At 42.7% G+C, this 24,191-nt stretch overlaps 1 protein-coding gene across 6 annotated transcripts in view; it reads left to right on the top strand.

Annotated features, from left to right (window-relative positions):
* Nucleotides 1-3,537: 3,537 nt before the first annotated feature.
* Nucleotides 3,538-24,191, top strand: part of lef1 (lymphoid enhancer-binding factor 1) — a 42,187-nt gene continuing 21,533 nt past the window's right edge. For all 6 annotated transcript variants that reach the window (XM_035181184.2, XM_035181209.2, XM_035181178.2 and 3 more), the window contains exons 1-3: nt 3,538-4,559; nt 6,760-6,817; nt 8,020-8,144. In XM_035181184.2, the coding sequence (XP_035037075.1) occupies nt 4,353-4,559; nt 6,760-6,817; nt 8,020-8,144 (390 nt within the window). In that variant the 5' untranslated portion in view covers nt 3,538-4,352. The remainder of the gene's footprint in view (nt 4,560-6,759; nt 6,818-8,019; nt 8,145-24,191) is intronic.

Below are 24,191 nucleotides of genomic sequence, written 5' to 3'. Positions count from 1 at the left end.
CACTCAGTGAAATGTGGATATCAGTATGGTGTCCTGGTGAACAAATGACCCTTCCTCACAGGGTTTCTAATCAAGAAGGTGGACTTCTCTGCAGTGGTCTCTCACCAAGCAGCGGAGGACATAACAATGAATTACTCAATCAGACTTCCACAAGCTGGACTACCACTTTAAAGACCAGAATATGAAATATATATAATTCAAGCTAATCTGCTAACCTTTTTATGTTCTTCTATGTTTTCGTTTACTGCAGGTGAATGTAGTGCTACATGTAGCAAAGAACAGAAAGACTGCCTTATTTAATATATGCAACAACACCAATAATATACAAATTAGGTAAATACTATGCTTTTGATTTATTTCTTACTTCTTTGACATCTGCATTTTCAACAATGTCATTCAAATTTATTTTTTATGTTTTTTGGGTGAATATATGAATCATTTTTTCAGATATTGAAATATTTTCATATTGAGATAGTTTCAATATTTCTTTTGTCAGACATGAAACTTGAATAACCTCTGCTGATGTACAAATTGTAATTGAAGAAAGAAAAATGGATGATTACAAAATCAAAAATGATCCCCTTAAAAGTTCAGTGTGTAGTGACATCTTGCAGTGAGGTTACAGATTGCAACCAACTCCCTTTCCAAGCAAGTGTGAGAGTGTACAGTGGCCTTCAGGCCATGTAAAAATACAAAAGGCCCGCTCTAAGCCTGTGTATAATGTATAATGTAGAAACAACAAGCTCAGTGGATGAGGACCTGGTCCCTGTATGAAGAGGTAATTTGCTTAACACGATTCTTAGTTTTAGGTGAATTTTATTTTGTGGTTTAAAAGCCAAGAATTATTTAAGTAATCCTTTATTCCACAGACTGCACATTTAATAAAAACAATACAATAAGTAAAATGATCACACATGACCAAATGAGGGAATTGTATAGTACTGTTATATAGGATCGTATAATAGTGTGTTTTAAATGTTACAGGGGATATACATGGTCAAAATAAGACTGTTTGCCCAAAAGTAATTTTTCTTTATTAAAAATTATTTTAACCCACAGAATTTCTGTCAGTACCAGTCACTGATGTAGACAATAATTTTAAGTTTAAACATGTTTGACAGATTGCTTCTGTGAGAGCCTATATAATTTCGAAATTTAAATCACTTGATAATAATAATGAGAATGATTTGGAGTTGTTAGAGGGGACCTGCATGTGTTCTCAGTGACCCCAAACAAAACATTTAGGCTGATAAATCCAACAAAGTCTGATATGTTGAATTCCATAATATATTGCAATGCCAATGAACTAATTCCAAACATGAGTCATTTAGTCCTTTGCTGTATTAAATCTGTTTCATTTTTCACTCTTTGGATCTCTCCACCTCTTATCTCGGGCCCTGCAGGCCTGCGCTGTCTCTTTTTTAGTACCTTAACAGGCCTTTTTGCCCCCGATTTCCCTTTTCTCCTAATTTCATGATTTAAAACCATGTCCAAGGTGAATGCTGGAAAAAACCATGGAAGAAAAAAAATATTTGAAAGGAAATGAGTATGTTCCCATTAGCGAGGTTTTAGGTCGTGGTTGTGCATGTAGGTAGGATCATTTCAAATTGTGCCAGGAAAAAAGTGGCAGGTAATTAAATTAAAGAACACTCTAATGAAGTAGAACCAACAATTTCTTTCAGAGTGGGAAGGGAAACAGAGTTTAAAGCTTGTATCACACTTTTCTCTCTTTTTTTTGGCTGGAAACATTAAGTTTAATGTTAAAGTTTTTTTTTTTTTTATAAATGAAAGGTTTGTTTGTTCATGGGTTTGCTTTATGTGTGAAATCTTTTTAATTAACTCTCTCTCTATCGGTGCTGTGTACTGCGTGCTCGTGCGTGATCGGGCGCGTGAGGGTGCGAGCGCGCTTTCCGCTACACTCTGGAATGCAGCCAGTCTCCTTTGATTCCACACTCCGCTTCCAAAACCCCAAAGCCTTTGATCTTTTCTCTCTCTCTCTCTCTCTCTCTCTCTCTCTCTCTCTCTCTCTCTCTCTCTCTCTCTCGCGCTGCCTCCCTTACCCGGAAGAGAACCCTTCTTTCTCTCTCTCTCTCTCTTTCTCTCTCTCCCTCTCCCTCTCCCTCTCTCTCTCTCTCTCTCTGTCTCTCAGCTGGGAGGATGAACGCACACGTGGAAATGTTGGCCCGGCTCCACACTCGGACCAAATTTAGTCATACAAAGGGAGAGCGGGGAGGGAGGAGGGGGAGGAGAGGGGGCTTGCTGCTGCTGCTGCTGGGGGAAGCGGGGAGGAGGAGGAGGGGGGGAGAGTCGGGGATGAAAGAGCCAGCCGCCGCGAGATCAAAGGGAGCCGCGGCTCCGCCCCTCTAACCCCACCCCCCGCGCTTTATAAAGATCTGCCTCCCCGGCCCAACTGTGATTCTCACGCAACCTCTCTGCGCTCAGACAGACGCACTGACGCACGCCACTTCCACTTCTTTTCCTTTTGGTTTTTTAATTATTATCAGTATCTGTTGCCGTTTATTTTCCTTTTCTTCTCCCCCCCCTCTGTATTTCTTCTCATAAAATCTGAGAGACTCCACATCGACGCATCGATTTCAAAACAGTTCTTTCCCCTCGTGTTTGTGGCACGTGCTTACATATTTTTCATTCCTAATTAATGACTTCAATTTATTTAATCACTGTCTAATGACGCGTGTGCGGTTCGTCTGTCAATAATAAAACGATTAGCTTTCATATGCTTGATTTTATTGTGTGTTTGTGACTGAAGTGTAATCTCAAATGTTTTGTCACGTTTCCACACAAGGTCAGATGAGTGTCTGACTTTTAATTTGAGTCACTAGGAAAAAGTTTATGATTGTGTGGCCTTTTATTTCTCTTATTTCGTTAGGCCATTGCAACCCACTTTATCTCTTTCTGCTGTCACGTTGAGACTTAAATATTTTTTTACTGAATAGCAATAACATAAATTTCATATTTTCAGATGTTGTAGGAAGCACATCAAAAGCTTACGCGGTTTAAAGAATAAAAACGAACCTTCACCCTGGATGTTGCTGATTTGTTGTCATCACAAATAAGTATACAATAAATATATGGGACGAAGTGAATGTGGGGGGAAATGACAAAAAAACAAAACAATTGAAAGGTGTTTACTGTTTTTTAAGTGGCCTCATCTACAGGTAAAAAATAACAATGTTGCCATCACTTGCATCGACATTGAATTCATCCTACCTCCAAACTCTCTTCTAAATCTATTGACATTTTTATTAATCGTAATTGTTTCAAGGCATCCAACGCACAGAGTGCGTCTTCTTCCTCACCTCCTCCTCCTCCTCTTCTCCTCCTGTCTGCCCATTTGTTGTGAAGCCGCGTATAAATCTGTGTCTCAGGAGGAGTGTCAATCGGTGCGGTGTCAATCACAGCCTCGGCTTCCCTTTCATCTCTCCTTCCTTTTCCACAGACTGAAAGGAGAGAGAGAGGGAGGGGAGGAAGGAGGGGAGGAAAGGAGGGAGGGCGCACGGCTACATTATACCAAACACACACATACACACACGGGTTACATGACACTGTGGAAGCGGTGCGGCAGCAGCGGGGAAGTCGCTCGTCTTTATTCCCCCTCCTTTATATCTTCATGTGTTTTTATTTCTCACTCGAGGATGTACTTTGGACGCATTTTTCTGTTTTAAATCCCTAAGAATTAAAAGAGTTTTTTTCCTTTTCTTCCACATCCATCACTTACCTCTCCACCTCCAGCTTTTTTTTTTTTTTGCTGTAGCTCAGTTCCATTAGTTTTTTTTTATAATTTCTTTAAATTCTTATTTCCAAGGACGCCGCAGCTTCTTCACCGGACCACCGAGGAACTATTTTCTCTCTCCACTTTGAGAATGCACTTTTCTTAACGCACATTTGTTTTTCCTGGACCATATCCGCTGTGCGCTGACTCACACGCTGTAGTGATGAGATTTTAAACTCGTGGTTCCCTCTATTTTTATTTGTTATTTTCTCCTCATGACATTGAGGCGTGCACCGGACTCTTCATTCCGACCCGCTTGCACGTCAAGTTTTCCGGGTCGTGAGTAGTTCAGAGACTCGTGGAGAACAGACACACACACACACGCACACGCACGCGCTCTCCTCCTGTTGCTTCTTCAGACACACACCGGCTGCGTGTCCGCGCCACGCCGCTTCCTCTCCCGGTGACTCACCGTCGACGCTCCGGTGAAACCAGAGCAGACGGTTCCCCACTCCCCCCCCCACCCCTACAACTTCCACCCGGGGATTGCCGTGAGATTTCCTCGCACAAGCCGTGGTGGCTTCAGTTTCTCCGGTGGAGCAGATCAAGTCAGTTTGTTAAAATGCCTCAGTTATCAGGCGGCGGCGGCGGCGGAGACCCGGAGCTGTGCGCCACCGACGAGATGATCCCCTTCAAAGACGAGGGGGACCCGCACAAGGAGCAGATCTTCGCCGAGCTCAGCCACTCGGAGGAGGAGGGAGACCTGGCCGACATCAAGTCGTCCCTGGTGCACGAGTCGGAGAGCAGCCCCAACAGCAACAGCCACGACGTGAGTGGTGTTTGTATTGTTATTTTCCCACACATGGTGAACTGGGGAACGAGGATGAGGAGGATGAGGGAGGAAGGTGGGCGTCAGATCTGAGCCCGCATCACACAGGAGGGAAACGGCCTGTAAACAAAAGTTGTTTTTAATCCTTAATAATCACTGCAAGACCTGGTTTTTATTTAGCTTTCACTGATCTGATATGGATGAGTTTACCTTAACGATTTGCAGGATAAAGTGTGAATGATCTACAGAAAGATAAATTAACAACACAGGCCTGATAGTGTCCTTTCTGGTCATCAAGTTTTATTCATGTACTTTTATCATCTCGATTTAAATGGCAAACAAGATGAGTGCAGGTGCATTTATTCTGTTATTTGTTTTATTCTAATACAAAATGAAAAGCTGCAGGGACAGCTTACAGAGCCACATTTCCTTTGTTTTATAATGTACATTATGCACGTGTATCATTCAGATTTAGTTCATTTCACTGTGTATTTCATTTCTAATACAATATGAATAGCTTTAGCACCCAGGTGCACCCCCAGAAACCATAAGATGCTCCTCTAAACACAGCATCCACCGCCCTCTATAGTCTCCCCACACCACAGAGGCCTAAATGTTTTAACCTCCCTCATCAGTTAGATTTCATTTAGCCAGAGTGAAATTTGGATTAAGAATAAAGAAAATCTATTTTTGGGGCTTAAAGAATTGAGGCCTTGTGTGTGTGTGTGTGTGTGTGTGTGTGTGTGTGTGTGTGTGTGTGTGTGTGTGTGTGTGTGTGTGTGTGTGTGTGTGTGTGTGTGTGTGTGTGTGTGTGTGTGTGTGTGTGTGTGTGTGTGTGTGTGTGTGTGTGTGCGCTGCCTGTGAGAAGTAGGCTAATAGCTGTGTTTGCTTTGGTTTCACTATAACCACTCAGCAGCTGTAAACAGCAGCACATGAATCTGTTTAGCACACATGGCTTAAAACCATATTAACAAACAAGATTATTAATTTACTCTGAAAGATCAAAGCTCGTAAAAATGCAAGCTAAATGAAATGACGCTTTGCAATTATTCTTGTCATCGGGGATGTGATCTTTTGATTTTTGCTCTCTGATAATTTCAAATATTATTATTGTCATAACTGTTTACTGGAGTCATAAATAATTTTTTGCATCCTTTTTGAGGGCAGTGAAAAATATGTATTTGTCCTCAGTGATCAGATAAAAAAGAAAATTAGGGTTTAAGATTCTTAAACGTATAAATGTTGAATTCATGATGTATCTAAATACATAAAGAATCTCAATGGAGGAATTATTAATGATACATTTTTAATGTTTATTCTCCTACTTTACATTCTGTACTTGCACGCACAAAAAAGGAACAGACTAGGTATGAAACATCACAGTTAAAATGAGTGTTTGATTTTTTCCTGCATCTGTCTACGCGTGCACTGACCTCAGGATGCCGGCTGCAGCTTCCCCATTACAAACTTAAGACGGCTTGTTTTTTTCATTAACTGCGGCGTTAATGAAATTTTGAGCACATCCCGAACAAGACTGTACACATTCACCACCAAAATGTCCTAGAGACGCACGAGACAGAGGCTGAATGTTAATTAGGAATCCAGCGAAGTTCCCCCCCGCTCAGCTTGAAGCCATCCTGAGGGGTCTGAACTCTAAAAAAAAGAGGTCCTCTTCCCGGTTCTGATTCCAGAAGAGAAGGGAAATTGATATGCGAAATGCAGGGGATTTTATATATATTTTTAGGCAATTCTGTCTGTGCCATTTTTCTCTTTTTAAATAATAATTCTATTTCACTTTCCACTGATGTTTTTTAAATTCTTAACACAAATGCACTTGATTTATTTGAATTTAGAGATGAGAGATGAAATTGCGAGTGGACCTATGATATTGAAAACAAGTTAATTTGTATGCTCCTTAAGGACATGAAGATTAATTAAGTGGTTCTTTTGAAGCTTTGATGCAGGCTGCTCCATCACCCCTCTATAGATAGTGGTGTTTGTGTGTGTGTGTGTGTGTATGTGTGTGCGAGCTTGTTCTGCTTTGGTGACGAGCAAAGGGAAGGCATTTGTCCCTGCAGTGTTTGCGGGTGTCTGACCGTATCACCATGTCTCTCTCTGTGTTACTGCCTCTGAAGGCCCTCCTACTGTAATTAATTCATCCTCACTTCATTTCTCTCTTATTTTTGTTTGTATTTAACAGGCAGGTAGACATTCCCAAGATTCATATCACGAAAAACACAGAGACCATCTGGAAGATGGTAAGTGACACAGCTCTTTAACTCTGCATGCTTTATTGGACGGTCAGTGTCGCCATTTAGCTGCAGTTGAAAAAAACCCCTGACTTCCAGAATAATACGCTGAGGCGAGTGTGAGAAAGCACCACCTCTTTTTTTCTTTTTCTCAGTGATCAGTCACACTATTGCACTGTGCTTATCAGAGACCCCATTTCTGCTGCTCTCAGTCAGATTATCTCTGATCCAGGTCTAGTCAGGACATGCTTTACCTCCATGCACACAGCTACCTGTTACCTACCTCACAGATGAGGGTGCCTGCAGAGAAGGGGGGGAAACAGAATACTTGATGTGAAAAGAGGATGATTATACACCTTTTAAAAAAATTATTATGCAATCCCCCACCCCCACCCCGATTAACTTCCCCCACCCACATACATCATCTCTCCAGTCGCACTGTCACATGCAACATGTTGCTGCCACTCAGGGCTCATTGCTCTCTTGGCTATTGTAGTGTGACCCCGCAGCTGCAGGTCATCATTATAGAGTGTTGGGAGTGTGTCTCCTCTTTGTTCGCCTTTCACATCCTGAATAGTGATCCCCTCAAACCAAACACTGGCTTTCTTCACAACAAGATCCATGTTGCCATCAGGCTGTATATCCCCAAACACCCCCAGCCCCCCTCCGGCCTTATTACGCTGCGCGCAGTTGGAGTGGCGAGTGGCGATGTATTGAGGCCTCTTACATAAAGCTCCCTCTCTCAGGTCAAAGGCATAGAGGAACAGTTGGGGCGTCTCCTGTTTTGACACAGTCTGTATGTTCTTCTAATTGGTGCTAATTGGCACAGAGGGGCTCCATTGTTCCTCTGCATAATGCGACCCTCCTCTCCTAGATGGGAAGAAAGGGCACAAACAAAAGGCTGAGGCAAAATGGGGCACGGGTTAAAGCAATAGAAAGCGATACCATTACAGCAGCAAAACAGGCCGAGGCACAACTTTGTGTTCAGCTTTCTCATTAGTACCTGCTGGATTTATTGTCAAAAACCCATTTGGAATTTAGCATTTTTAAGATTTGATTGTGTGTAAAGTCTTAACTCTTGAGATTTTCGATACTGGCTTATTTAAATGAAGAGTTTTCTGAGTTTCTCCTTGTCACTGAAATTTATGGATCTCTCTGTCTTTTGCTAACACAAACGGACAAATTTTTCCCCCCCAAATTTGTTTTACCAGGAAAACATCATGACTTGTACGGCAAAAGCCATCCGTACTCGGGCTACCCAGGCTACATCATGATGAGTAACATGAACGACTCCTACATGAACAATGGCTCCCTCTCACCACCCATGGCCAGAACGGTGAGTGCCAGCTCTTCTTTTCACCTGTCACTTTGTCGGTCTTTGGATTGCATTTACTTAAATGTATAAATCCTTTTATAATGTGAAAGCGATGTGTGGCAAGGATACACATTTGTCTATGTAATCGCTCATTTGAGAAAACAAATCGCTGAGGAATTTAGGGGTGGGAAAATGACTCTGGAATTAATTTTAATTTGTAAGTATATTTGAGGCATGAAATGTATTTTTTTAATGAGGGTTAAAGGTAAGAGGTTTTTAATAAGTTAAGTAAAAGTTGGTAAAGTGATGGTTAACATGTGGAATGGAAAGCAAAATCAAACACGGAACATAACGATACACAGCGAGGATTTGACTTCATGTTGCTCAGATTAAATCATAGCACGATTATAGTTTCAAAGACAACTGAAGTTGAATGTCAAAATTTGTTTGTAAACCCTCTCATAGTAATGCCACTTAATCTGGTATTGGTACAATCAGTAGAGCATGAAGAGTGAGGAGGCAACCTGTTGATTTACCTCCCCACACTCTGACTGGGAGCTCTCACAATGAGATACACCGTCTCACGTTTAATTCATTACCTATGATATCAAAGGTCATTGATGGAATCAGTGGTTTTTCACAGTTCATGCAGAAATCACAACAGATTAATTTCATTTTCAGTACACAGCTCAGTAGTAGTAAAAATAGCAAACATTGCACTTCTCATATGTGAACATTTGCTGGATTCGTCATTGTAAATCGAATACTTTGTGATTTGGATTGTTATAGAGGGGGAAAAAAAACAATCTGCAATGTCGCTCTATGCTGTGAAATGCTTTGATATACTCTTGATAGTTTAAGACAATTAATTGACAAATTATTTGCTTTGATTCCACAACCATACTAACAAATTTAGTTTTTGATGTCGCAATTCAATGAGAGAAATCATTAATCATATCGATCTACAAATTTATGAAAAAAAGATTTATTAAAAGACAGTTTTTCCTGTAAAATTAAGATTCTTGTCACAAACTTAAACTTAATGATATAATTAAAACGAAAATCAACTCCAAATGTTTATAGCATTATTTTTTATGTTGTGTAGTATCTCTTTATAATCCGTATTTACCCTCTTGCACCAGAATTGTTGACACCTGTCCCCTCCAAAACCATATGTGAACCAAACGCCTTATTTTCAGCAGATTAGCATGAGATGTAAAGTATTTCTCATCTTGTTAAAATCTTAGATGATGCATGTCTTAATGACCCAAGTAAGCCCTCTACTAAGCCCGTCATGACCGAGGAGCTCCAAAGGCAACATTACGTCTCTGAGGCTGACTTGTGGAGGAGCTTGTATTACCGTCCAGGGATGGAGTATGTTGTCACAGAAAATGTCCCTGTAACGGTATTAATTTCAGGCCAGCTGCAGGTCTCTCACTGGCGGCTTCCTGTGTCTGTCCCGTTTGCAAATTTCTCCTCTCAAGACAGACATAAAACGCAGCGCACACCAGCAGCTGTCCATTCTAATCCTGTTTTGTCCATGTTTCTGGTATCACACTCAGACAACCCAGCCTCGGTCTGGCTATGATTTGGTGCCTCCATACAGGAAACACTTACACAGTGCAGAAAAAGCGAGATCCCTGGGTTGTTTGCGCTTTTGCAGTGCATATGAATTAGTTTCATCAGTGTAAAGTTTTTTAAAATGTGCGTTCTGCGTAAGAATCGGCTTCGGAGGCAGATGTGATTGTCGGGGGCAGAAGCCACATGCTGTGTGTAAAGGATCTTCATTCATACGCAACCTCTATCGTGGAATGATGTTAAAATTGCATTGCTTCCCCTCTACCAAGTAGCAGAGGGTGAAAGCATGTGACATTATGGTGAAAACATGATCCTGATTACCTCACGATTCACTCTCTCCAGTTTACAAATAGAAGAGCTTGTGAAATGCGGGGGTATGACGCTTTCTAAATTCTCTTTTTATTGCTTGTTTTCTGGTCAATTTTATCAATTATTCCATCATACGCACTGAGAGATTCATAGACGTGAGTATGGAGACCAGCTGACTGTATGAGAGGAAATTACCCTTCACTGCAGATGAATTAGGCCAGGCAGTTAGGCGGCGTTCTCGCTGCCAAAACTTTTAAAGCCCTGCTTTCATTTCATTTACCATGGCTGCTTTTTTTTTTTTTCTTCACCCAATTTTCCCCCTCATCCTGTCTTCAATAAAACGGTAGTCATTTTATATACGTTTCTCTCACTTATCCAATAAAGAGAGCCAAGGCTCGGTGGAGGGATCATGGAACATGAGTCCTCTGGCTTTCTCACTGATGTCAGATTGCTGCCTCTGCTGCTGGCCATCGCAGCCACAGTATCTGCAGGCCTGGGATCAGTTTTCACTGAGATCAAAGGCACATTCTCTCTTTCATTCTCTTCCATCCCGAAGCCCCCACCACCGCCACTGCCACCCCCCCAATCCCAGTAGTTTAGATTGATTTCCATTGACCATGGCATTCCCGCACATGCCGTCCAGTCATGATGGAGCTTTTGGGAGTTGCTGATTGTCAGCAGATTTTAGTGCTTCTCGCCTGATAGGTCACCTCCGCCCCAGGAGCTGAAATTTTGGTGTCAAGAAGCCCAACGGTGTTCAGTTTCATTTACTGTGTGGTTAATGTGGATTTAAGACAAAGTTGACCACTTCAAAGAGTCACTGGTGGATTATAAATATACAGATACTCTGTAGCTGTTTGTGGATGCAGAGTCTGCAGGCTGAATCTTCTGTGAGGGCGAAGACTGTTTCATTATTTTATGATCTTCCCTCTTTGGCTATTGCGCTTGTTGGAACTGCTGTCTAATTAATAGTAATTTAAAGTGATTATCATGTTTGCCTACCTTAGACCAACATTACTGAGCCTCCAAAATGCCTTTGGATACAAATGGATTGACCTCCAACCAATCAGAGCAATGATATGGGACATATGTATTATCTATTGCTTTAAGTGCAGTTCTTTGCTCTTCTTTTAGAGAAAATATATTTTCAGTTTCAGTTTCTTTAAAACGGTCCCAAAAGCAAATCAATAGACGTCCCCACCTTCCCTTATACGACAGCCATCTTTCGTCAGGCATCGCCTCAGTTTATATAAATGTTTGTGATTGGCCCAACCTGCCAAAGGACGGATATACATGTGTGGGAGGGGGCGCAGTGCCATCTGTGAGGGAATAAGATGAGCTCGCTGAGTGGTCTGGTTTCCAGCTAAACATTATTCATCATCTTATCAACATTTGATATGCGCACAAAAAAGAGGTTATTGGAAATTAACTTGCGTGTTTTAAGTGTATTGGAAGTAAATCCATCATCATTTTCAGTCATTGTTTTCAGTCATGGCATTTGGTTGGATGAGAGTAAAAGGACATGAGGGTTGCTGATAGAGAACAGATGTTTCTTACTGTGTAAATTTGACAAATGAAATTTGTCTACAGAAACCAACTAAACTTCTTTATTTCACTTTTAGTCTGATGTATAATTCAGTTTTTTTTTGTGAAATGATCTCTCTTGTCATTCCACCATATGTGCACATGTTTAGAGCCAAGTAGAAGCCCAGGTTAAGCATATACAGTAAGTGTTCTAAAATTTGTTTTACATTTATGGTCAGAACTATCATAATACATCCCATAGTGTTTATGAAGTAGGATCTTCAAAGCGTTTAGGATGTTGTCATCACTCCAGGTTTGATGTGTAGAAGAATAAAAGTTCACTCCTTTCATCGGCTTTGTCTTATCAAGCTTCCTGAACTCAAGTCAGGGTTTGGAAGTGACAGTTTCTAAATAAAGATCAACATGCATTAGATGGGCAGAACATATTTTTAAATGACCTAAAAATCATTCTCAGAGCACCCCACTGTTTTCATACCCTTTTAGTTTCGCACATTCCTCTTAACAACCCTTTGCATAAACTCCTAAATGCATCGTTGACGAGATAAAGACTCAACTGCATCTTCCTAGTTCGGAAATAATTATAGTGCAGAGATGTAGCGGAAGTTTTTTCACCTAAATGTGAAGATGTGTTGGTGATCTTCGGCTGTGTAAGAGCAGTCGTCTGTTCACAGGCAACATCTTGAACAGAGATGGATAGTATCACATATTTTTCCTTTTTTCTTTAAGCAGAGTTTCGCTGCTGTGGCGGCGGGGGGGCGAGAGAGCTCTCTCTCTCTTTTTTTCCCCTTTGGACCCTCAGTTGCAGATCCTCATGGCGAGGAAGAGGGTTTGTGTGTGTGTGTGTTGGGGGTTGGGGGGGCGTAGTGCTGCACTTTTCTTTGATGTAGTGGGAACGTGACGGATCTGCTAGCCAGTGTCTCGCAGCGTGGAATCACTAACCCAGGCTTACCTAACGGGATTTGGTAGGACCGCTCTGGTGTCCCTCAGTGCCATGTGTGTCCTGAGCTCATGCCCCCAGCGCTACCGTGGAAGATCCCTGTTAAAGAGAACACTACATTTACCAGCAGACTTCCATGTACACACATAATGTTCTAGATGGCAGCTTGTGCAATTTTTCATTTTTTTAAAGTCTCACTACAGTGTGAATATGCCGCGTGAAGTTTACTGGAGTCGAATGTAGCATTTAGCCTTTAAGCAGCTGGACTTCATATGATCATCACACTGTCGGCTCATTTAATTTTCTATAAGTAGACTCTCGTACAGCACACTGTGTATATTGAAGTCTAAAAATGTATTTATAGTATATATAGTAGTTGTCAAAAAGGTAGAAGTATAATTGCCCCTCTCTAAAGCTTTCTTTATCTAGCGGCATATGAATCAAAGAGCCCTACTGACATTGATGTCATCTGCTGTGCAGCTCTATCCCACAGTGAAATATGTGTGTACACATGAAGGACACCACCAGAGACCTCACACAGAAGAAACACTTGCCTTCTCTGGCTCTTTGTAGTGCCGCTGGGTCTCGTTGTTTATAAACAGCACCATTAACACCAAGGTTTCCTTCGTGTCCTCCACTGTCTGGTGATGCCGGTTGACACATTTACTCCATATGCACAGTACTAATGACAACATCTGGTTGCAATCACCCTATCGATGCATTTTATCTTTTTCAGTGGAGCCAAGCGCAGTGATTCTCTCCCAGGACCAAGAGATATGCGTTGTTAAAGAAAGATAAGAATACTGAGATCACAGTAAAGGTCAAGGATGATTTAGTTTTCCTGGTAGAACTTCATGCTGATTGATTGGGATTTGATTTGTCGAAAAAGATAGTGCTTGTTGTTGTATTGATTTGTATTTTACACTGTTTGTCTTGTTCTAACACATCCAAAAGCAACACGCCTAATTTTAAGGTTGTGTCATTATATCCAAACTATGGAAATGAAGCAACAAGTCGATATAATCAGAAACCTCAGATTTCTTTGTTATTGATGTCAATCAGAAATGAGTGACGCAGATCAAAAGGGCAGCTATGGACAAAGTTGAAAACATTATGTGTTCAATGTGCTGAAAAATGTGTTTTCTATACGTTTCTGTGGGAAGCAATTTGGAATGCCACGGCTGCACGCATGACATGCAGGCACACACTTAACCCCTGTTGATGTTTATTTTGGGCATGTTACTGCTCAAAGCGCAGCGCTCATAGATGATGACACTTTATTTGCTCCCCGTCCTCCCGCTGAAACGGAGGAAGCTTAACCAATCAAGCAGCACTGCCTGGAGCCAGCCAGTCAGGCTTCCACAGACAGACCGCCGCTCAGGCCTACAACACCTGCTCGAAGGGCGTCACTCTTCACCAGCAGCCTGCAACTGATCTCCTGGGGTCAACGGAAAGCCTCGCCAAGGTTGTTCCTTATGCCCAAATCAGTTTGAATGGCCAGGGTGTGGACTTCCTGTAAGGGCGGATCAGAAATGGAGACTGGAAGGGGCGGTCTATGAAGGAGTGGAGTGGTTTTGTCAATTTGTTGTGTAACTGTCATCACGCTTGCCGTTGTTATGACTGCGTAATTAGAAAGGACTGTGGGTGAAGTGGTTGTCTCTTGGCAAAGATGATGAGTTGGTGTAGAGGAACTGCGTCCGGATGCAAAATTGATACGTTTTAAAATGAAACTTCAAATCGAGTTTTATAGACATTGTTTGTAATCTGAGATGTGTTTAATATGCTCCTGCAGCACATGTTTCACTTAATTGACCTAGTTGAGTCGTTAAGCCGTGATTGAAGCTTGACAGTAGTCCCTAAAGCTTGATCACAGTACCTCACTGTTCCCTGATACAGCTGTAAAATGAGTAAAAACATGAATAGCTTTATTGACTTCATCCTGACAGCTTGTAGGTCTATATAGAGGCGAGCAGTGTTCCAGCTAGTAAACTGCAGCAAGGGGAACAATAGGACCACAGGAGTGAAACATGGGTGCAAATCCTGCCGGCTGTATCCAGACTTCAGAGAAGCTCAAACAGCCCTCACTTTGTCCAGCTAAGAAATAGAGCTATGATCAATAGCTGCTCTGTTGTATGAAGTTGGTCAGTCTCTGGTGCGCTTTTGCCCTCCCTCCTTCTCGTTGCTGTTTCATATTTTTCAGAAGCTCATTATTTCTTTCTGCTGTGGGTGCGAGTGCTAAAGAGGCTCACATGCAATGTGGATCTGACAGCGCTGAAATATTAATGGTCCCCAGTGTAGGAGGTTGGTATAAGGCCTGCATAGTTGCAGTACAAAGGGTGCCTTCTCGCCACCAGGCTTTATTAGCCAAGCTGTTAAATGAATAGATGGATATAGCTCGCACTCTTTCTTCATGCCTCCTTTTGTGTTTTTCGCTGCACACATCAAACCACTTTCTCTTCGTCTAACCATTTCTAACACATACACCAAACGGATATTAGATGCAGACTTGCACGTACACACACACACACACACACACACACACACACACACACACACACACACACACACACACACACACACACACACACACACAGGGGCTGCGCTACACTGTTGAATTTTCTGTGGGAGGACAAAGAGGAGGGCTTTGCTATCAGTTCATTTTGTGTGGTCTCGGTCATAAAAAACACCCTGTTCTTTGACTGTGAAAAAAGCTGCCTGTCTTTAATTTTTGGGAAACCCATAAAAGTTTGTCACCCCTTTCATATCGGCTGCAGAATTGAAAACAAATGCTACATTCTCCCCTCCTCTCCTTTGAACTGGCCAATTATGGAGTTGTGAAAATAAAAATCAGTCTGTAGATCTCTTTACCCCCCCTCTCCTTTCTTTCCCTCCTTCTCTTTTTTCCCCCCTTCTCCCTCTCTCTCCCACTCTTCCTCGTTCACTTTCTTTTTTTCTCCTCCCCCCTTGTTTTTGAAGAAACCGAGGGGGATCACTGATGTCAAAGTCAAAACCAAGAGCATTAAGAAAACTGGCGAAATGCAATACAGCTGCAATCCGACATGACGCTAGAAAATAGGGCTGAGGAGCAGAAAGCCTCTCTCCCGTATTCCCAGGGCGCGCAACTGCTCCCGGCCTTGGCTTTGATCTCTTCAAAGCCTCCTGCCTCCTACTAGATGGAGAGTCTTGGCTGCTGCTCGTGAGCGCTGGAGAGAGGCAGGGAGGGAGAGGTGGGGGGGTTTTTTGGTGGTGGTGGGGAGCCGTCGTCTTTTCCTTTCCAGGGCTGAAATCAATCACGGTGCCGAGGCAATTATGCGTAATTCAACCCCAGCCAGATTAGTGACTCTTGTTACCTGAGCGACCGGAGCTCTGTAATCTGTGAGACACACCGGCCTCACCAGCAAAGGAGTAGCCAGGAACAGGCGAGGGCACTTGAGGGAAAGGAGGGGATTGAGGGGGAGAGGTGCTGAAAAGCAGGCTGCCATGCTGCTGTCCAGAAGAGCAAAAAAATCTGAGTACAATGGAGTGATTACACTTGCAGATGTAGCCATATTTATAACAAAGTGGATAGAGAGAACAGAAAGTGCTGATTGCCATGGAGCTTGCTAGTTAGTGTGCTAACGAGCCCGGTCTCTTTTGTGTTAAAACATGTGCGTAATGTCACCTCAACTGCGTTTGGAGTCCTCCCCCCACCATCCCCAGCCCCGTCCTCCCTCTAGTGCCATATCTCTATCCCTCATGCCCTCCACAGTCGGCTCCGAAATGCAGGCTTGGCCGAGGCTCCTGCCCCAGGCGCCCAATTTACTATGGCTGGAGAAAAACTCAGTGGCCCCAAGTCACAGAGGAAAACAGCAGAGCTGAATGCTGCTCTTTCCCTGCTGCTGCAGTTCGTCTGATCTGTGCAACTGTTTTAGTGTCTTAACACACAGCAGTGTAACAATTTACACCCTTGTGCTTTTTTTACGTGGCTTACTGAGATTTGTCCCAATTATGTTTGCTACTAGTTAAGGCAAATCCAGAATGTGGTAGGAGTTTGATGCTTATGACGAACACTGCCTTGTGTACGTTATGAGATTATATATTTGTATGCACATTTTTTTAGCCTGTGATATTTTGGTGGGGGATTTAAGAATACAAAACAATTAATTTGAGGTTGGGTGGAGTGCAGAGGAAAAATTGCAGATTCACATTATTGTACCAGTTAATTGGAAATATATGATCGTCTGGGCTCTGGTTCTTTCCCTGGGCTCTGTCTGTAAGCGCTGATGTCACAGGGATGGGAACAAGGCTTTGTTTTTTTCCTCAGCAGTCACTTGATGCGGGATGATGAAACCCACAAAGATATCTAGCAAGAATGTGTTTGTTCATCTGATGAGCTCGCCTTGTGCTCCATGCTGCTTTTGATCATCGGGCGGCTCGGTCGGTGATGGGAGGCAGTTATTTTCCTTGCTACACATTAAAATAAATCTGATATTCCATCCTGTTTTATAATAGGAGGTAGTTCATCAGCACCCTGATGTCTGCTATAGTTTTGACAAGGCAGGCAGGGAAGTGGAGCTGACTCTAAAAATATAAAGGTCACGCTGAATGGATTATGTGGCATCAATGGAGCCACCGTCCAGCTCGGCAGGAGCCTTTAAATCCACTAGCAGCCATAACCCTCAGCTCAGGGGCCAGGTGACGCTTTTCATGTCCTCCAATGGAGAGACATCACAGAGGCGTCCTCGACTTTGAGCTGCCCGTCATCAAACAATGCATCAAAACATCAAATCAGTCCACCCCCACTGAACCCCTATCTTTTGATATGAAAGATGAGGAAATGTAAGAGCCGGCCATGGCCCCTCACCCTCAAATCTACATTTTATTTTTTCTGTCGTCATTGCAAACACTGATAGTTCGTCCACACCGAAGATACGATAAAAGGAAAGATTTTTTTTGACTTTTACGTTTTTCCCTTTACTTGATTGTCACCTGACCTGGGCTCACACATGTGCTCAGGATCAGTTTTATGTGGGTCCACCATCCATTGTTATGAAAGAGGAAAATAGTTTTTGTGAACATTATTTTACACAACTTGAATAGAACTTAACATAAAGGCAATGGCGCTAGGGGTTCAAATTTATGGTCAATATTTACTGTAGCCTATTAAATAAAAAATTTGAATTGTTCAAATCCAGTTGATATGGACATAATAATTTACCGGAGCAAAAGATGACATTTCCATTGTCAACAGTTCAGTGTCCAACGATATTCAGTTTACTCTCCTTTATTTGTGTAAACAATTTTTTTTGGAGCCTCACTATTTAATATTTGGTATTTTTCATTAATATTAAAATTGATTCTTCAAGTAGCTGTCAGTTTATTTTTTTCAGTTGATCAACTGATTGTTTGAGCTTGAGGACTCCATTTCAATAACTCAACGGCTTATTCAATCTAACATTGCTTTTTGTAATAGACAGATGAGATTAAGTTCAAACATGTATGAGTCCACCATGAATTAATATAGCTGAAAGTTGAATTACAAGCACTGCATGCTCATTATGCTTATCATTCAGATTGTTTGCCTCAGGTGCATGAATGTGCCCTATAATGTTGCTGTAACCATATGCCCTGAACCTACGGAGTTTCCTTTGTGCTCACTATTACCATTTCTTTGGAGGTATCAAGGGATAAGCAGACGTCCGCTGCCATGTTGTACATGGTCATTGTTTTGTTTGTATTAAAGCCCGTAAAACCCTGTCACAATGCTAATTGATGGGGAGGAGTTTCCATGTGACCGTTCAGGTCCCTTGGAGAGGTTCTTGAAGTGCTCCCTTTTTCTGTGGAGATGGAGAAAAGCCATTTGTTCAGAGGGGATCAGATTTGAATAGCTTTGTGCTTTTCATTCAGATCTTAGCAGGGGCGTGTGCGTCTGGCTAGAAAGAACCCCTAAAATGTGTGGTTTGATTAATGACTAATTCCAGGCTGAAAGGCAGTTGTTGGTAGTCTTTACCAGTTAATCCTTTAAAACGTGGATTCACACCCAAACAGTGGGCTGATGGTATTGTTGAGCGGTCAATAGTGTGAGGGAGCGAAAGGTTTGCAGTGTGTTCCGCTACCATGAATACTTCTTAGCACTGTGACGGGAACCTTGCCTGATTATAACTAGAATCAAAATAGTGATATAATTTGAAACAGAAGGACAAACACAGCTTTATCTGAGCTCTCGTCTAATTATGTAAAAAGATTGTTTTGAAAGTAAAAGAAGAAAGAGTGTGTCTTCAAGAGGAAAGGTGCACTGAGGTGAGGCGACCACTGATCATATGACGACGGGGTCAAAGGTTCAGATGATGGCCAGGACACAGGTGTCATACGACCTGAGGCGAAAGGGCTCCTCTTCACCTGCACTTTTTAAAATGTTGCATAACCTACATACTTAACACTATGACAAGAAATTTCATCTCATAAAGAAATTTCTTCTTCAAGGTAAATTTTTTATTCCATAAAATCACCAACAGTACAGGCTTGGGCTACCAATATTTTCACTCTGTCTATCCTCACATGCTATGTAGGTGGGTGCACATCTGTCTGAGATGGAAAACTAGGTCAATACCGTCTGCAGCTCAGGCAGAAGCGGCTCTCATTCAAATCACCTCCCCATCCACATTTTCCTTGTGTGTGTGCTGTTGAAAACCTTCCTTGCAAACACGGCAGCCTCCGCTGCCGTCTGCTCTCTCTGTCCAGCTCTACCCTGGCTAGCTTGCCATGCTAATATTTAACCCCCTTCCTTTCTGTAGACGTAATGTGTAGCATTGGAGCTAGCTGTGGCTTAGTGAGAAGAGTTCTGTCTCCAGCTTTCGTCTCCACAGGTAGAGACACACAAAGACCCCCACCAGACTCCATTTTCCCCCCTCAACGCTCAGCTCCCAAATCCAAACTGACAGCCATTCATACCCAGAATACCTGGGCGAAAGCTGAGGGGGGGAAACACTATCTAGGTGTAGCAGGCAAATCCCCTCTTGTTCGACGGATCTATGCAGCTCCAGCATGAGGCAACTCATCAGCACTTTTCCCCCCATTCTGCAGTGCGTTTTCTCACCCTCTTTCTCTCTGTCTCTGGTGTTGTATGGGGGCGAAGGTTTTAGCACACTAGCCACACAAAGTTAGCTTGTGCTGCAGTTTTATTTGTGTACATCTCTCAGGGCCTTCATGTGTTGTTGTTGAATGTGGATGTTGGCACCGCCGCGTCGCCTGGCATGAATGTAGCTACTCAGCAGACCAGCGCTGGCTTCTAATGATAAATCATGCAGTGTGTTAATGCAGCAGCAGAGCTGCTATAAATAGCTGCTTGAGAGGGATGCCGATTGATTCAGTATGAAAAAATAAGTGCGCTGTAAACATTTTCTGCTTGTGGTCAGTTTAAAGGCTGAGTTCAAACAGCCCTTTGATTTAAAACGCACAGCTGATTAGGTAAATGAGGCAATGATTCAACCATTTCTAGACACACTGTCATTGTCCAGACGTGCCAGGTAGATGTCTCTAAACTCCTGAGTGCTGATAAATGAATTCTGTGAGACTTGTCATCTAAGGTGTCGCTAGCGTTTTCAGCGAACACGTCTCCATAGATCCGTGGCATTTCAGAGAGCAGCCATGTTCTTTGTGGGGGTATAGATGCCTAGTGGGGGCTTGTGTGTGCGGTCTGCCTTTTGTGCATGTGTCTGCGTGTGCGCTCGCAGGCCTGCTGACAGTGGCACTTCAGCAGAATGTTTGCCCTTTCCTCAGTTCTTTGATGTGACCAGGTCCTGCTGTGATAATGAGCCCCGTGCCCCGCCGCAAGGTGAACATCCTGCAGTTCGCCCAGGGCGCTGCCAGAGCTGAGGCCCAACCCCCACCACACCTCTACCGCACACACACTCTCTGCAAACACAACAGTGGAGTAGGCGACCTCCGCTCAGCTGATAAACTCCCACTCAGTGCTTGGATAGTGCGATCGCTATGACAATACTTTGTGTGGCACGGAAAGGTTTCACTCCCAAAATCTACCTCAGAGCGCCTTACAATATATACAGTTCACACAACATGAAGATATGACTGAACATGGTGATTAATATTAGTGTTTCACAAATTTAAATATATTATGGATGCTATATGAAAACTTGAATACAAAACATTTGAAAAAAAATTGTATATGCGTTTAAAGGATACCTGTGGTGATGCGCTATATTTTTTATTTTAAGTCAAGTAAGTAAATCTCATTTAAATATAAAGATTACACTAACTACTAGAATGCACACCTCATCCTACATGCCTGTCTAACTCTAAAATAGAAAAATAAAAAGGAAGAAATAATCCAATAATCAAAATGTAGGGACTCTTATATCTTAACGCTTCAAATAATGTTATTTTTTACACCAAGATCCATATTGAAAAACTGATGGAAATGATCTGCACCAAGATAGAATGGGTTCATCTCTCCACCAGGTTTGCTTCAGTAATTTACTATTATTCCCTCAAACAACCATCAGACCACCAAAACCTATAAATTATTTTATATAACATTAACACTTTCATATCGCAACAACATAATTCCAGCAAAAGATACTGCACAATGATATTGAACTCTCTCTCAGTCCTATTCCTAGTCCTCTACTTCAAACAGTCATGACCTCTTGAATGACCTTACAAAGCACCGGCTCTTTTAAAAACAAACTGTGGCTCTGTAGTCACACTTCTTAACTCTGTAGCTTAGCAGGGAAGAAAAACAGCAGCTGGATCATTTCCTGACATTCTCTCGCGCTTCCACAGGTTTTTAATAGCATCGCGACATATAGAAAAATTAAGAGTTGAACAGCGGATAAAGTCTTTTCATCTGGGGAGGCATATTTCACACAAATTAAAGTCTTTGCACGTTCTGAATGCCAGTGTGAGAGCTTGCGCGATCGGTTCGCTCGGAGCACACGCGCTCCATGCCAGCTGAAGGATGATGGGTAATCCACCTCGTTCTATTCAGTTGTGCTTGTTTGCGGTGGAAAAACTTGGCTGATAATAGCTCCTTTGTGTTCATGTGTAGCATGTATGTGTTAAATGCATTAATCTCGTGGTTATTGCAGGCTCTGATCCTGTGCATCACGCCTGCATTTTATAGCATGTCTATTGAGTTGGTGTTTTTTTTTTTTGGGGGGGGATGTGGATTCTATGTTTATTCAGTGGCATGCGTCTGTCACATGTTTGTTAATGTCAAGTGTTTGACTTTTGGCTTGTGGGTCATGGTGGTATTTGGAGGACGGTGTCACAAGTTTTCTGACACATCAGATTTGTACTGCCACTAAAACCACAACACTGTATACACATGGCACATGCTTTAAGTTTGTGTTATCTCTCATACATTTTTGTTGTTTTTCTTTCCATTTAACCAGCCGGCCTCAGCCCTCAGTATCATTGCGTCTTCTTCACCCTTTGGACTCAGTGTAGCGCACCAGGGTTCCTAACTAAATTTTAAAGAAGGGGGAGAAGAAGAGGTTTTTTTGGGTGGGGAGGGGGTCACAGATGTAAATTTCTCTCCAGGGCAGGCTTTTCCTGTTATCCGTAGCCTCCTCCACGCCTGTCCCTGTGGTTGGCTTCACTTGTTCGTCTCATTACCCGGGGCGCGTGGCGCTCCTTCGCTTGCTGCCGGCCTGGCTTTCTTCTCCATTAATTGGGTTTCGTTACATTAAGCCCCCTGGCCAAGGGGCCATCCTGCCAATAAAACATTCCATTTTTAGCACTATGCTCAAAGCTGTTGGGGTTCAACCCGCTCTACGAATGGTAATTGGTTATTTATTTAAGCTTCCTCAGGTTGGTCTCTACTGGTTTTGGTGAATAAGAGGGAGGGGTGGAGTGAGATGCTGTTCCCTTTTCTTTCCTGTGTTCAGAGACTGTGGCCAAGAATGTTTGCTCACCGTTGTTGGGAGAAGGTTGGACAACTTGCACACAAACACACCTGAGAGTGAACACCTGGTCTGAGGGGGACTAGGATTTCAGCAATGGGCACGCCCTCGCTTCATACTTAAACTTTCAGCGTTCTGTCTGTGAACTATTCATCTTTATGAGCCACATTGTCAGTGGAGACAGTAGCTAAGGACTATTTAAACAATCTCAAAAGGGTGTGTGGTCTCGACCAGTGATTCACTGTTACTTTAAAACATGTCCTCAGGTGGGAATCACGTCATTTTATTAAAGATTCCAGACAAACACTTGATGATGCTATTTGCTCCCTTTCTTGCCTCATCTTTTTTTCTCTTATTTATATATATTTTGTATGTATCCTCTTCCTCTGGAGTGCAGGAAATCCCCTGAGTATGTGAGGTTGGGTTTTGAGGTGAGAAGGGCATCTTGGTAAAAAGATTTAGCAGCATGGGAATCCACAGCCACCACCACTTGAGCTGCCGTCTCCCCAGCTGTTTGTGAAACACCTCACATGGTTTCTGCACACTTGATTGTAGCTGCAGGCGGAAAGAGTCCTCATTGCATATAAATTACAGAAGTGGGAAGTGATTATTATAAAATTCCTGCTTTCCCTTTTTTCCACTCCACTCTGCAGAAGTGGTATAATTGAGTGGAGCACAAAAGCTGTGCTGTGAGGGGAGAGAGGGAGAGAGATGCTAAAAAGGCAATATTGCAGGGATAGTTTCTCCAGATACCACATAGACACACATTTAAACACACACACTCGTGCTCAGCAACCATGGCAGCATGGTGGTGGAATTTGACAGAATACAAGCTCCGAGACACCGGCGTGCCGTCAGAAAAATCCTCCCCCAGAAAAAACAAAAACGAAACAAAAACGAAACGTCCCATTTCCCTTCCCCACCCCCAATTTCAGATGGCACGCCAAGTCACTGGCTCCCCGCGCTGAAACACACTGGAGTGTCTCCTCCACGGAGGGCTTGCTGCCAGCTCCAGTTCCACACAATGAATTTCTCTTAAAACCACATCTGAGGGGCTCTTTAAAAGGGCCGGCCAAGCCTGCATATGGAATTCCAAATGGAACGTTTTCTTTTCAGTCCTTGCAGCCTCTCCTCTTTCGCTCTCCCTGAAAAATATGAATAGAGAGATCCTAAGCCTATTATTTCTCCTGTATAATAAAAGGGACCTCCAATATGGCCGCCCTCCATTTGCAACACCGCTGCTGCCACTATGGTTGTTGTTTTTTTCCGATTCAGGACAGGGGGATGAGAGGGGATCAAATCACTGCGACGCGGCCGTCATTGTCGTGGTCAGTTAAGTGTCTACGCACTCCAGGAAATTGGTAGAAGGGTGTCGTGGGCACAGCAAGCAAACAAGTCTCCACCTGGAAGTATTAACACAGTGGCTCCATAACATCATTTGGCACATAATCAATGTAACGTTAAAGAGACAGTAAAAACATACTGTTTAACCATAATACAGCGATATGACAGAGAGATGAAGATATATGAAGTCTATATTACAATTCCTTGCTGTTCTTCTCTTGCTCAGATTTTAGCCTGGCATGCAGTTTGTGTAAATGTGACCAAACAGCCATAAATTCTCTATTGGTCACAGAGGCCTGCAATTTTTCCCTGGTGGATTTGGCCACAAGGGAGGCAGTTTATTAAGAAGTTGACAAAAATAGATTTGACAGCTGTAACTGGGACGAGCACCGAGCTTTCTGCACCTTCCTATTCTTTTGCAGTATCATAGTTTGTACAGGAACAAGTGTGAGA

Source organism: Hippoglossus stenolepis, chromosome 2, assembly GCF_022539355.2.
Source record: "Hippoglossus stenolepis isolate QCI-W04-F060 chromosome 2, HSTE1.2, whole genome shotgun sequence".
Classification (NCBI taxonomy): Eukaryota; Metazoa; Chordata; class Actinopteri; order Pleuronectiformes; family Pleuronectidae; genus Hippoglossus; species Hippoglossus stenolepis.
This window is presented reverse-complemented; position numbering and strand designations above follow the sequence as displayed.